Raw genomic sequence first — 14,410 nt, 5'->3', positions numbered from 1 at the left:
CCCTTTAAGGATTTATAAGCATTGATAAGATCTCCCCTCAGTCTTCTCTTCTCCAGACTAAAAAGCCCCAAGTGCCTCAGCCTTTCCCAGCTTTGAAAGCTTTCTATTAGTGCATGAGGGTAGAGTACTCTGAATTCTTTCACTTGCTGCCTTTTAGTTTCAAGGACTTTTTTCTATCTTATGTACTTTGCTGTGTTGTGTGGGTTTTGGCTTTGTTTCCTGGTGTAAAATATGATGATATCTTAGCCTAGTAACTAGCTTCATCTTAGTCAGAAAAATGGCATGAGTTGTCACCAGGTGGTTATGTTCATATGGCTGTGGCCATGTGAAATGTTACATGTGTGGACATTTTGACCAACAAGCATAGCACAAAGAAGCTTGTTCCCAGAGTTCCTCTCTTATCCCATCAGTGTGATAGCAGAGGTATTTTCAGATGGGAGCTGGAGGGTGTGTGGTATGTTCAGACTGACTTGTGGCCGTGGTCTTAGTCAGCAGGTGAGAGGGAGTCCAGAAGTCCTGCCTGTGCAGTTTTGTGCAGCTCACCAGCTCTATTTCCAGGCTTGGTCCTTACTTTCTTAATTACCTGCATTGTTCAACTTGGGCTTCGTTTAATTTCCCTCTAACTCTCATCCTGTCCTAGGTTGGAAGAAATATTGACAGGTGGTTGTGGATGCTCAGTGCCAGCCGTATCATGACTCGTGCCGAGGGGGACTGCAACGTGGCCCAGAGCAAGCATGGCAGCATCGAGGCTGACTTTGAAGCCTGGAAAGCCAAGTTCCTCAGTCGTCTCCAGGCGCTCTGCAGAGGGGAAAAGAAGCCCTGCAGTGGGAAGTGCAAGAAAGGGAAGTGCAAATCTTCAAGGAAGCAGAGCAAAGAGAGCTCAGATCACGAACACGGGGCATCAGAACACGAGAATACTGAGGTAGAGCCAAAATCTGTGGGGACCTTGTTTCTGGTTTAGTGCCCCTTGGAGCACTATTTGACTTCTCTCCTTCCTCGTACAGTCCAGAGGGGTGCTGTGGGAACTTTATGCTTCCTTGTAGTGGAGCAGAGGGGGAAGAGGGATGAGATCCTGTGGCAGATAACAGGTAGAATAAGCCATCCAAAAAGAAGGACCAAGCATCTAGGCTAGATGGCATTTATATAATGAGGGGGTCTTCCTTCTGAAGAGGGGGAGGTCTATGTTGTGACGTGCTCTGGGAAGCTAGTGTGGCCTCTCATCAGAGTCTTTGTCTCATGGCCAAGTGAAACATTTAGTTTCCTGTGGGCAGTTAGCCTGCTTCCACTTCAACTTGTTGAAGCTTAGGTGCTTTGCCTGCATCCCAATTTTTTTTTTCTTTTTCCAAAGGCAGTTTTTGAACAAGAAATCCTCTCTCTTGCTCTACAGTGCAAAATCCAGAGCTGCTATGGCACTTTAATCCTCCCTGCGAGCCATTTATTGTGGATTTGAAATGATTGCTATGGCCATGTTGAATTTTGTGGGAAAATCAGGGCTCTTCTCGCTGAGTGGGTTTGAGAGTGCTCACCGCTGCAGGAACAAGAGGAATAAATCTTGCTGTTACACCAAGGCTGTTGTGCTGTACCTTGGCTGTGTACAGAAAGGGAGACATCTTTTCTGCTCTGTGAAGAGGTTGACTTGGAGAGCAGATCTCTCACTCCCTGTTCGTTCAGGCAGGGGCACTTGGAGGAGTTAAAGGGATTTAGGCTTCCAGATCATCGCAGCGTGCAGTGGGAGTCTGGCTCTTCTGTGTGGCTTCTCATGTGGTCAGATAGGCACATGAGGAAAACGGAGCAATCTGGAGGCAGGATATCAGGACTGAGTTTCAGGCAGTCTGTGTGCTACTGAACTCTTAAACTTGGGGCTTTTATCAGTGTGTATTTTTAAATGCATCTCATATACGTTATACAGGTTATTGGCAGATTACTTCTTGTTTTTCCCATAGTCTTTACTGATTGTGAGAGCTGATTTCACTGGTTACCATAGATGAAGGTCTTGTGTTTAACATTCAGATACATTCCTAATTATTTTTTTTTTCCCCTCTTACACAGGCAGAGGAGTTGTTTGAAACCAGTAGTGAGGAAGACGCTGATGCTGAGGGTGCTGGAGGCACAAATGCTGTTGTTGATGTTGAAGATCTTGGCAATATCATGAGCTACATGAAGAAAGCAAAGGTATCACTGTTAGAGCGAGTGTGGAACTGTCAGGTCTTTGTCACTGATCAGTTGAATTGCTTAAAATATTACCTGCTGGATTTGAATCTGTAGGGTCTAGTTGGAGGGAGAGTAAAATATGAGCTATTGGAGAACCTGGCCTGAAAAAGAACATACTTGGAGGTGTGTTGGATCTAGTTACTGGCTGACTGACTCCTTCACCGAGTGAATGCTGCAATGGTAACCTGTTGTTTTCAGTCTGAGAGGAAATTACTTCCACAACTAACATTCAGATCTGAACGTATGTCTCTGCCCCTGTGATTCACCGTCTGGTGTCTGAACACAGCTGTTACTGGATCTGCCCGTGGATACATCAGCTGAAATGCAGGCACGTGTTTTGCTGGTACGTCATGATGGGGAGCAAAGCTGCAGGTGTAGTGGTAACACACTGCTGCAAGACCTGTGTCTTGCTCGCTGCTGCCCTAAGATGAGGTGCCATGCCTGCAGAGCAAGCCGGTGAGCTTGATCTGACCTGGGCCAAACCTGTGAAAGAGAACCATAATTCCTGCTTTGTGTCAGGGTGTTACTGTCTCTGTTTCTCTGTGGTTCTGTTCATGTTCCTTTTTCTGTGTTCAGTCTGCAAACAGGATGTATCAAACTCATTTATTCGATTAGCACACAAAAAGGGGTGAGGGTATAACTAGCTCCTAGGTGAAGCCTTAGTGTGCTCCCCGTGCTCTTTGCTGGCCAAGCAGCTGGCGGTTGGGATGGGAAGGGTTGGCCCCAGGATGGACCTGTGATGTGCTGTGTTGCCATCTGCTGACTCTTGTTTCCCCCTTAGCGGTCTTTCCATGGTGGTGTCTTTCCTCGTGAACCCTTGAGCTGCTCTCCATCCCCCTCTCAACAGACTGACCTCTGTCTGCAGTTACACCTTTCTGATCTTGTGTGCCTCTACAGTGTGGATTTCTCAGAGCTCTTTCCCAAAACTTAACAATTTCCTCAGCAGTCTGAGCCGAGGTGAGGAAGCAAGCCACAGCAAGCCAGGCCTTGGGTCACAGGAGGCTGCATGCTTAGGAGGGACGCTTAGGGGTTTCGAGGGGAGCATGGGGGAGCTCTGTTCCTCACCTTAGGGAGGGGAAAGGAGGCAAAACGCTTTGGCTGCTTGTGATGCTGACATTAGGAGAGTGGTCCCACTGACTTGGGGGCAAGGCTGTGTGAGCTTGTATTGACTGGTGCACTGCAGCTTACAGGAGAACGATGGATGTCTTTCCAGTTGTCTTTCCTTTGGAGAGAGGAAGGATCAACCTTTCTCCCTGTGTACCTGTGCTGTGAAGTGGTCCTCTTCCTCCCCTCCTGCGTCTGTTCGCCACTAGAGGTCACTGACAAAAAGGGAACCGGATTTTCCGATTTTCCGTAGCAGCGTGCCCTGGGAGATGCTTTAGAGCAGGGAAGGGAAGGTGGTGTCGTCCAGCAGTTTTGTGAAAAATCAGGCATTGAGTTTTCACTGACCTGACAAAATATGGCAACACTGTGATCAAAGTGTAGTGTTAACCGGGAAAACAATGTATCTTAGTCCAGTTTATTCATAAAAAGTGAGCACAGTAATAAAATACTTCCTGCTCGTAGCTTCTTGTGCTCATTGTTCTGCTCCTGAGCATGGCTGAAGTCAGTGTGGTACAGTTTTATACATAGGTAGTGAAAATTCAGTGCTGTCTACGACTTTGGCTGATGCATGATTCAAACAATTGACTGTTTTCTCCTTAGCTTCCTCGTTGCTCTGAGCAACAAGACCCTGTGTTCTGGATGTACAAGTTAATACAGAAGTGCAAATATCTGTGTAGATCGGATTCTTGTGGCTCTGATCTAAGTAGCCCCTCTGATCTGAGGGATAGCTTCTGTTGGAGCATGGATGCTCATCTGGAGTTGTAAACTGCAGTTTGCGATCTGCTGCCTTTTCCTTGGGGGAGAGGGCAAACAGTTGTTCTGCTGTGACAGCTGAACGCTGCCTTCCTGCCTCTGCGGATGGTTAAATCCTGAGTGCGCAAGTGTTGGTGCAGGACTGGGCATACACATAGTCTGCATTGACGTGTCCTGGCCCTTTTGGATATTGGCTGTTGTGAGCTGATGAGACAAGAGACCCTAAAACTGTGGCTCAGCCTTTCTTTGTTGCTGTTGCCACTGAACTGTGCTGCCGTAACCATGTCTCAGGTTTTTGGATTAATTGTGAAACTTAAATGGTGTAATTCTCATTACCGGCCCTTTTATTCCTGTTCTGCATGGTTGATCTGCCTGGCCGCAATCTGCAGTTCCGGTTTTGCGCTTCTGTAACTAGAGCAGGTAATGGAGAAAGGGCCCTCAGCAGAGACTTCAACGTAAATCCTCAGCTCTCTTGAACGGGGGTGTCGTTTCCAGAGTGACGGCTGGGTATGCCTGTGTGAATATTTCATGAGGGAACCGGAACCGATGGCCATCCCTGTCATTAAGCCGGCAAAAAGAATGACTTTGTCTCGGTGGTGAATCTCCTGGGGAATGTGCGCATTGACTTGCAACAGGTTTATGCAAACACTTGAATTGTAAAATGATCCCGTAGGGGCAGTTATTTACTGTAACAAAAATAAAAGCTGAAGAGTTGATATGAAAGAGCAGGATGATCTGCATTTATGAAAGTAATTTATCACGATCAGGCACTCTTGCTCCCAGGCCAGAGGACTTAGTTGTTTAAATCCAGCGCGTCTCGGTTTAAGTCATATCCTCACTTTAGTGGCTGTGAGTTTGTGCAATGAGAAGGTTTCTTTTTTCAGATGAGTTGCATTGTCCCTTTCGCCATTTTTTTCCTTTCTGCAGAATGCTGAGCTGTGTAAAATTAGACACTTGTTGTACACTGTAATCTGTTGTTTTGCAGTAATTCCTACCAATGCAGGCAAGTGTTTTGGGTTTCTGTATCTGAAATATCCATAGCTAGCAAGTTTGAAGTAAACTTGTGGTTTTCAGGGTTATATCACAGACACTTCTTCATCTGCAGATTTACTTGGATTTGAAATGTGCCTAACCATTTTCAGCATGGGTTTTGTGGATGTCAGTGCTGTGTATGAACTCCTCTGCATATGGGAGATAGAATAGCGGGTTCTGCCTTGTGCAATATAGTTAATTTGAAATGCTTTAGGGTCCAGCTTTGATCTTTCTTGCAAGCATCTATCGCCTCTTGTGAGAATCACTAGCAGATAGGACAGATGTGCAGTCACAGATAGTCATAATTCCTTGTCCTGCCTTTTATGGGATGGCAGAGGGAGGCTTTGGAGGCAACTGTGTCTAATAAATGTTTGCTCACATCTCTGCAGGTGATCTTAATTTAATTTTGTATCCATCTCCTATTGCTTGACTTGATGGAAATCAAGGCTGAGTTTTGTTTTACAGCTTTTTTTTTTTTTCCATATGCTGCATCTTTGTTAGACTTCATAAAGTATTGTCAAAGGGCTTGAGACGACTACTGGATTCTTGCAGTCATTTGGGTCGGGCAGGTGGATTCAGGAGTTCAACGTGAGTGCCAGAATGTCTCTTCCAGTTGGAGTTGTAGCTATTACATACTCTCCCTTGGAAAAGAGGTGGGTTTTTAAAGAGGTTCTAAGGGGAAAGGTACGCAGTTCAAGGTGATGGTACCTTCTGCAGACAGAGTCTGAGCACGAAACTTGGCACAACATTGGGTGGCAATAGGAAATAATTCAAATATATAAAATGATGGCTGATACAAAGGCAAATTCCACACTTCGCTTGCCAAATCTCATACTATGTGGTGGTGACTACTTCATAACTGCTAAAATCCAGCCCTCTTTATTTTTTTTTCTGAGTAATTAAATTTTTGGAACTTGCGGCAGGTGATGCTTGTTAGGGTCCTGACCTGGAATCAAATCTTTATGGCAGTACAGATAACACCTAGGCTTTCGCAGAGGGAATTGCTGGGCATGAAAATCCCAATAGTGCAGGACAGGACCATGGCCTGAAGGAGGGCTGGGGAGGTCTGGGGCTGTCAGCTCTCGTCTAAGGCTGTGGTGCCAGGCTGGGTGATGCGCAGCTACATGGGTTAAGGTCTGGGGTTTCTCTGCATTTCCTGTGGAAGGACTTTCTACAAGGGTATGTAGTGATAGGATGAGGGGGAATGGCTTCAAACTGGAAGAGGGGAGACTTAGATTAAATATTAGGAGGAAATTTTTAACTCTGAGGGTGGTGAGACAGTGGCCTGGGTTGCCCTGAGAAGCTGTGGCTGCCCCATCCCTGGAGGTGTTCAAGGCCAGGTTGGACGGGGCTTGGAACAACCTGGGCTGGTGGGAGGTGTTCCTGCCCAGGGCAGGGGGGGGGGACTGGATGATCTTCAAGGTCCCTTCCAACCCAAACCATTCTGTGATTCCTACCCTTCCAGCTGCCTTTCTTTTTTTTTTTTTAAGGCTGAGAACCTGGGCCTGTTCTCCAAATTGCTCTTATGCAGCAGCAGAAGGCAGTGGTGGTTCTTAGCGGATTTAATAACTAAGTGGACTTCACTTTTACAATTGTGGCACACTTTCCCTGTCCTCCAAACTCACTCCTCTGAAATGTATGTATCAGATAAAATGTGAAATCCAATGGGTATGTTTGTGGCCTGCCAGACTGCTATTAATCATAGGGACACAATTTCTTAATGTAGATTATCTCCCACAGCTGGGAGATTGTGATAAACTAGAACGACAGATCAATCTCGACTTGTTCCCAGGGAACGAAATGGCTTTGTTAACCTTCATAGTTAGAAACTGCAGGCATGAGTAATAGGAATAATACTATCCTAATTTTTTTTTTTGGATGGGTTGGGAAGTAATCAAATGGGCATATTTTGTTGACACAATTTTGAAATTCATGTTCTTGTTTTCTAAAACAAGAAGTTTAATGGTGCTGATAGTCACATTTGCAATGTAAATACAGGGAAGGGGTGTGTGTGAGAGAGAGTAAGACTGACACCGAGTTTACAGGAAACAAAGCGTGTCCCAGAAAGCGTGCTCAAGAAGTTTCTGTTTAATCCTATGTCCATTTGCCGCAGGGGAGGCTTCCTGATCCCCTTTGGCACTCCTTCCTAAAAAGTCATCCTACATTAACCAGTTTACCACCACCGGGACTGTAAATCACACTACTTGCAGTGTTTCCTAAGAGCCTTTTGTGATCATCTGGCTGCTATGGAAGACCAACCCTCGCTGACACTGGGTGAAGAGACTTGTAATGAACTTGGCTGGAGTTTTATTTGAAATGGGACAGTGAGTTTTAAGATTTACAAACTTAAAGCTTAAAGTTTACAGACTAAGTGTTACTGCAGAAACTTTTAGAGTACGCAAGAATTGTTAGCTGTATTTTAGCCGAATTGAATAAGGCTGGGGTACTTCACTGTCAGATTTAAAAACAGCTAAAAATGATGTGCACGTTTAGAGCTCTCCAGAAACTTTCTCTTGACTTTTAATGGGTGAAAGATTCCTATAGGAGAAATGTGCTCTTATCTGCAACAACTCAGTCTCTGGGCCTGATTTTTGACCTGTGCTACTCTGGCTCAGAATTTGGTGTGATCCTACATTATCCTAATAAGCTTTCAGAAACATCATTTAACTGCTTGGGGACTACTTCTAGCATTAAAATCTGGATTTATCACAGGGACACTTCACCCTTCCCATATCCTGTGTTCAAGTCTTTCTTCTCTAAACCTTGGCTATTGAAAAGAATTGCAATTCATAAGCAAAATTACAAGAGAACTTGAGGCTTGCCTTTTCTATGTGAGACTTGGGAGTGCCCAATGAAAAGGAGGAAAAAAGGGAGGGGAAAAAAAAAGCTTCAAAGGTAACCCCTGGCTGGACATCCTGTCTTTGACATGTGGTATGGTGCTGGCTTCCTTGATGACCATCGTAAAGGGCTTTGGGATCTACAAATGAAGACTTATTTTTGCCCTGGGTGGTTGATCCTGTATCCCTTGCTCTCCTTTATTCTGTAGTAAATTAGTCAATAAAAGGATAATGAAGCAAAGCTGATGGGTACAAAATGGTCTGGAATTCTGAAGTTCCCTTGAGTGTTTGGCTTCCTTTCTTTTCTTTTTTTCGTCTTTTCTTGACCACATCTGTTGTTGGAGGTGATCAGGGTTTAGCCTGCAGCAGTCCAGCCTATCTGCTTACTATTTCTCACAAACTTTGTGCTGCGTTTCTCAGGTGTTTAATTTTCCTGTGCATTTTTTTAAAGTTCTTGCCAGCCAAAATAACACAGTTGCACAAAGTCCACAAATCAATGCACAGACAGTAATTATCTGCTTAGTAATTACTGGGAGAAGCATGGAGGAAGTGGCCCGTTGACTTCGCTGCTGTAACTAAGGAGAGAGCAGCACAAGGTTGTCCTGTGGGAGCGCAGCATCTGTTGCCAAATAAATACGTCGTTTGGGTAAGGTGTTGTGAGGTACAGTAAATGTGTCCGTGTTCTGCTGGACAAGCCCTGCAGGTCAGTCATTTGGCAGTGCAGCTGGTGGTGAGCCTGTCCATGTGTAGTCTCCAATCAAACCTTATTTGCTGTGACTGCCCAGTGGTCAGTATAGTTTGTAAGTGGCTCTCAACTGTGAAAATACACATCTTTGACTTGCTCAGTGTCCTGCCCCTCTGCGTGAAGGGCATCATCAGTTACGGACAGTGGGAGCTGCTTTTTCTTTCCTGGCATGAGGTAAGCCCCATGATTTTGCTTCCTTTGCTGATACTTGGGCTGCCCAAGCAGGCAAAGGATCTACCCTGTTTGTGTCAGAGCCGATGTTCCGACATCCCTCTTTTGCTGTTTATTTGCGGAGGCTTGGCATGAGATGAGGACTGTGTTTTCCTAGGTGGTGTGGATATGCGGGTGAGATGGAGCCTCTCCTAAAAGCTTTCTCAACAGAAGAGCGTGGTGTAAGAGAATGGAAGTAGCATTATCTCAGCTCTGCAGAGGGAGCCGGATGCTATAACATGGCATTAAACTGCTTTTGTATTGCACAGAGCACTTACACGTGTGCCAAACCATGCTGTGGATTTTTCATGCAGTAGTGCAGTTAAGCTTTTGCATGAGGAAATGGTGTTCCTTTCTGCCACCGGCATGGCCAGAGCCTCTGTGCCAGTGGTGGTGTGTGGCGAGGCAGTCTGGGTCTGTGTCTGTGCGAGCAAGTGATGCCCATGGAGAGGGTTGTTCTGACCCAGCTCATTTGGGCTGCATCCCTCTGATCTGAAACAACTGAAACTGCTGAAACAATAGTGGGTCTGTAGTTTTGGAAAGAGGAGTGCTGTTATATATCATCTGCTGTAAACAAGTGTGCGATAGAGACCCAGGTGTGGTGCACAAGGCTCTGCTGGAAAAGCAGCTTGTGCGGTTGTGTGCATGGCACTGTGTTGTGTCCCCTCTGGAGAGGATGAAGCGCCAAATTGTTTCTGACTCTTCTTTGGCCTGTACTTTTGGAAAGTGGGGCTTTGGCTCTTGAGGGATGCTCTGCAGGGCTCTTGGATATCTGTCTTGGTCTGTTTTCCTAATTGACTAGTTTACATTATCTTACAGTCAATGAAGATTGATTATGGTAGAAACCAGGCAATTTCCTTTTGACTTGAATAATGGATTCTTCTGATAGTCTCATGGCCTCTTGTCTAATAGTTCTGAAAAGCTGGTTGATGCATATCATTGAATGGGCTACAGACCAAAACTGTTAGTTTGGGAGCCGCATACAAGTCTTCCAAGTGCCCACTCAGGGAAGAGGCAGGTGGAGAAAGTGTGATTAGGGACATGCCCATGCTGCTCTCCAGTTAGTGCTGACTTCTGCTGACTATGAGCTTTGCATGTAGCCTTTGGCAAAACAGTCTTCCTGGGAAGACTAACCCAAGTGGGGAGTTCTGCTTGGGATTCCTATGGTCCGAGGAAAAGTGTCTCTGCTTGATGCTTTTGGTAGTGTTTCACACTAACTGCATCCCGGGCTGCGTCAGAAGTGTGGCCAGCAGAGCGAGGGAGGGGATTCTGCCTCTCTACTCCGCTCTTGTGAGACCCCACCTGGAATATTGCATCCAGCTCTGGAGCCCTCAACATAAGAAGGACATGACCTGTTGGAGTGGCACCAGGGGAGGCCACAAAGATGCTGCAAGGGGTGGAGCCCCTCTGCTGGGAGGACAGGCTGGGAGAGTTGGGGCTGTTCAACCTGGAGAAGAGAAGGCTCAGGGGAGACCTTCTGACAGACTTCCAGTATCTGAAGGGTGCCCACAAGAAAGCTGGAGAGGGACTTTTTACAAGGACATGTAGTGATAGGATGAAGGGGAATGGCTTCAAACTCACAGAGGGAAGATCAAATGAGATATTAGGAAGAAATTTTCCTCTCTGAGGGTGGTGAGCCCCTGGGGCAGGTTGCCCCGAGAAGCTGTGGCTGCCCCATCCCTGGAGGTGTTCAAGGCCAGGTTGGACGGGGCTTGGAGCAACCTGGGCTGGTGGGAGGTGTCCCTGCCCAGGGCAGGGGGGGTGGAATGAGATGGTCTTCAAGGTCCCTTCCAACCCAAACCATTCTATGATTCTATGATTCCTTGCATTAACATTTCATGATTACATGCTTTCCTGTGTTACGAGAATTCTGAAGACCAGTGAAAGCCAAGGCTGGTATGAGAACTGACTGCTGCTCACTGTTGTGTCCATGCGCTAGTGTGTTCTGGATGCCTGCCTTTCTGTGGAAGGCTTTCAGAGTTTCTAATAGAAAACAGTGGTCCCCAGTCCAGCCAGCTTTCATGCTTACAAGGACTGGCTTTTCCACAACAGGTACTACTACTGGGAAGCACACCTCTAGCTGGTATTAGCTCAGATTGAGTGGAGGCTTCTTCAAACATAGCAAATACGGGATGAGTTTTGATTCTGCAATCTTTCTTCTTTTTTTTTTTTTTTAAAGTGTGCATGGCATTTTGACCACTTGAAAGATTGGTGTTGAAATGAAATGCCCTTTTAGTCCTAAACTGTAAGGAAAAGAAAGAAATGGAGTGGAAAAGTCTCTTTTACAGAGCCATTAAAAAAAAAAATAATCTGCAAAATATGGCAAGATGTTGTGAAAGGATGTGTGCTGCACGCTCTGTGTGTGAGGAGGCAGAATAGACTGAATTGGAAAATCTTCCTGGTTTTAGGCTGGGCTTTTCAGAACACTTGTTAAATCACGTTACCTGGCTTTTAGTTGTGATTATTGTAGTAGAGAAGAAGAGAATTAAAAATGTGAATATATGGCCCAAATTTTCAAATATAAACTAGTCGCTTTTGGATGGAGACAGACACATTTTTAGTATTGATTCTTTTGTTTCCTTTGAAAAATCAGTTGGTTTTATGGTACATCCAAAGGAAGTTGCCCAAATCAAACAAACGTCGACAGAACCGTGCAGCAGTATGTGAAGTGGAGTTGTGGTTTAATGACGCCTTGTAAAAAAAATTCCTTACAGCAGAGCAGTGATGTTATAGCTCAGTGAAGCAATCTTAATCACCCCTGTAGCCATGCAGGTATATTTTTAGAATTCTGATCTGGGAAATTTTTTGTGTCCTTGAGAATTGTGGCCAATGTTGAACCTAGAAGAAAATGGACGTTGGTGGGATCGTTTATCCTGCTGCATTTCACAGGAGACATGCAGTGCACTTTCAGACTGATTCAGTTGGATGGCAGCATAAGTCTTCTGTCATTACGTGTCTGTGTGAGTTTGGGCTTTAAAATGCTGTTGTATATGTCCAAAAATCTCAGCATTGACTTTTCAAACAAAAGAAAATGAGAGATTCCCTCTGTGGGAGCTGAGCTGCAGGTCTGGTTGAGTAGCGTCCTGGCTTTGGGTGGCAGCTGGTACCTGCTGCCTCGGAGTAACGTGAGGGACCTCCTCTTATTCTACTCATAGTAAGTTAGATGTGGATGGAGACTTCTTTCCAGCTTGCTACTGAAAATTCCCAAAGGTTTCTATTCCAGGAGAAAAAAAAATCTTGCTTCTGATTTATTTTTGGTTTTTTAATTGTTGGTATCGGTCAGAACTTCTCAGGGGTTTTCCCCACTTTAGGAAAACGCGTGCCAGGGTTTTTGCTTTTGATCCAGCCGCCTCTTATCTCGGTCACAGCAAGGTAGTGGATTGCCATCTTCCCCATCTCTCAGCTCTCATGCTTTCAACCCTTGTCTGCTTTTTGCTTCAGGTCAGGCTTTTGTGCTTAGCGGGGCAGCGAGGTATGGAGTGGGGATGTAGCCTGTGATTATGTAGACTCTAGTAGCTATTTTTAATGAGATTTTCTTGCTGTTGGGGTGTTTGCTGGTTCACTGATTGCTCAATCCAGGTTTCCAGCGTTCATCTTGGTGCTCACTTGCAAATGCTCCGAGCCGTGATTATTGCTGACTGACAGTGGTTGGAGTGTCCCACGTCGCTGTGAGATTGGCAGGGCATTTCATCCATCGGCTGAGCAAATTGCAGTTCTGGCTGTGTTTTGTTATGGTCCCGTTCTTTTTCCATGTGTTTTAGTCTTGCGGGAAGGTTGCTGTGTAAGGAAGCGAGTGTGGTTCCTGTGGGCAGCCTCATGTCTAAGCAACTTTTGAAAAACCCCCATGTGGCTCTTACCTGTGGTGCCAGAGAGCTGAGCCTGAACTAGGGGAAAAGTTGTCGGCTTTTCTAGCTGTCCTCTTGCCGCTGGAGTATTGCTTCCAGAGCTCTGCTTGGTGTGAACTTTAACTCTTCATTCATGTAACTCGTGAACTTTAGTACTTCGTTTAACGACTCCCCTGGGAAAGTTTTACTAATGGTTCTTGCTGCCAGGCAGTCTTTTCCTGCTAACCTTGCCAACGTTTTCCCTTAGTGCTGGTTCTGTTAGTCCTGGCTCCAGCCCCTGATGTATTACTGTTTTCTTAATGTTTGTGCCTTTCGTTTGTTAAAAGATCCTGGAGCCTCGTGATGGATGAGGCTGTAAATCATGACAAGGCCAGGGGTTCCCTCTTGTTTGACCACTGGGAGGTTAAGGAGGAAAGAAGTTCAGTGAAAATTAGGATGTTTTGTGTGTTGTTTTCCTTCCAGGAGTAAAAACTTCATGGGGAACAAATTGGCTTTTTTATTTTATTTTTTTTTTCAGCCGTGGCATCTCAATAGAGCCATGAGGCTAAAAATGCTAAATTAAGTAAATTTAGGGAATACTTCTTTGCATGGAGTTTAGATCTCTTTTCTTTTATCTTTCTCACCCCTGTAAGAGTAGTTTGAAGAGTGTTTGATGTAATAAAATGAAAAATGCAGGGGGATACCGGGCACCTTAACAGCCTGGAGAGCGCACTTCAAAGAGGAGAACTAGCAGTAGTGCGTCCCGTTGGTGGTATTTGGATGTGGCTGTGGCTGAGTTTGGTAGGTGTGTTTATAGGAAATCCTTTGAGACACTTGAACTGTGATTTGTCAAAGGGGCAGTGATGCCTCTGCCTTGGCACAGGGCACGCTGAGGTCCTTTCTTGTGTCTCTGCCCTGTGGCAGATACCCTCTGCTCTGGACCCATCAAAAACAGGCTTCTGCCTGCCTGTGAAGCGTGTGCTGCCTCTATGACAATAAAAGGGAAGAGATAGAGACTTTTTTTTTCCCCTCACCGGTAGAGGAAATGATCCTAAGTCCTTCCAGCTGCGGTTTAATTGCTTTTATTCAGGTCTGCTTCAATGGCAGCAGCAAAAGAACCCCTCCTGTGAGCTGCAGCAGGAGCTGTGCTGAGCCTCGTGGTACCAAGAAATCGAGGTGTCTCCCTGGGCCTTCTCATCTGTGGGTTCTCTTCTTTGCGAACACGGACCAGAGGATGACTCTTCAGTTTTTCAGCAGTGAAGTATTTCAAGGGCATGAAAAGCTGGCTCTTGTCACTGCTTGCTTGATCTGTTATGGAAAGACAGTAATTTGCCTTAGATTTACTGCAGGGCTTTCTGCTAAATCACCCGAACTTGAGAAGTTTGCTCTGTGCAAAGTTAACTTTGTTCTCTTCAATCAAACTCTAAATAATAGATATGAAAGGTTTATTAAGCAAATAAGTAAAACTCCCAGGGCTGTGAATTCTATTTCCCACAAGAAATATCTGAAGCCAATCACATGCCAAACTGAACAAGTCGGGTATTGTGGTTCAGAGATAAACAAATGATTATTTTGTTTATATGCTTTCGCGTCAGGATGAGAGGGGGGGAATTATTATCATCTCTGTGACGGAAGAAACGATTATTGAAATAAATGTTTCTGCCCTGCCAGTAAGGCAATTTTATTTGTTTTTC

General features: G+C 45.4%; 1 protein-coding gene across 1 annotated transcript in view; it reads left to right on the top strand.

Moving 5' to 3' along the window:
- LOC104289840 (S-adenosyl-L-methionine-dependent tRNA 4-demethylwyosine synthase-like) overlaps window positions 1–14,410 on the top strand; it is a 136,990-nt gene that overhangs the window by 12,943 nt on the left and 109,637 nt on the right. The window contains exons 6-7 of the mRNA XM_009888855.1: window positions 641–922; window positions 2,050–2,172. Of these exons, the coding sequence (XP_009887157.1) occupies window positions 641–922; window positions 2,050–2,172 (405 nt within the window). The remainder of the gene's footprint in view (window positions 1–640; window positions 923–2,049; window positions 2,173–14,410) is intronic.

This window comes from Charadrius vociferus, unplaced genomic scaffold, assembly GCF_000708025.1.
Source record: "Charadrius vociferus isolate BGI_N301 unplaced genomic scaffold, ASM70802v2 scaffold636, whole genome shotgun sequence".
Classification (NCBI taxonomy): Eukaryota; Metazoa; Chordata; class Aves; order Charadriiformes; family Charadriidae; genus Charadrius; species Charadrius vociferus.
This window is presented reverse-complemented; position numbering and strand designations above follow the sequence as displayed.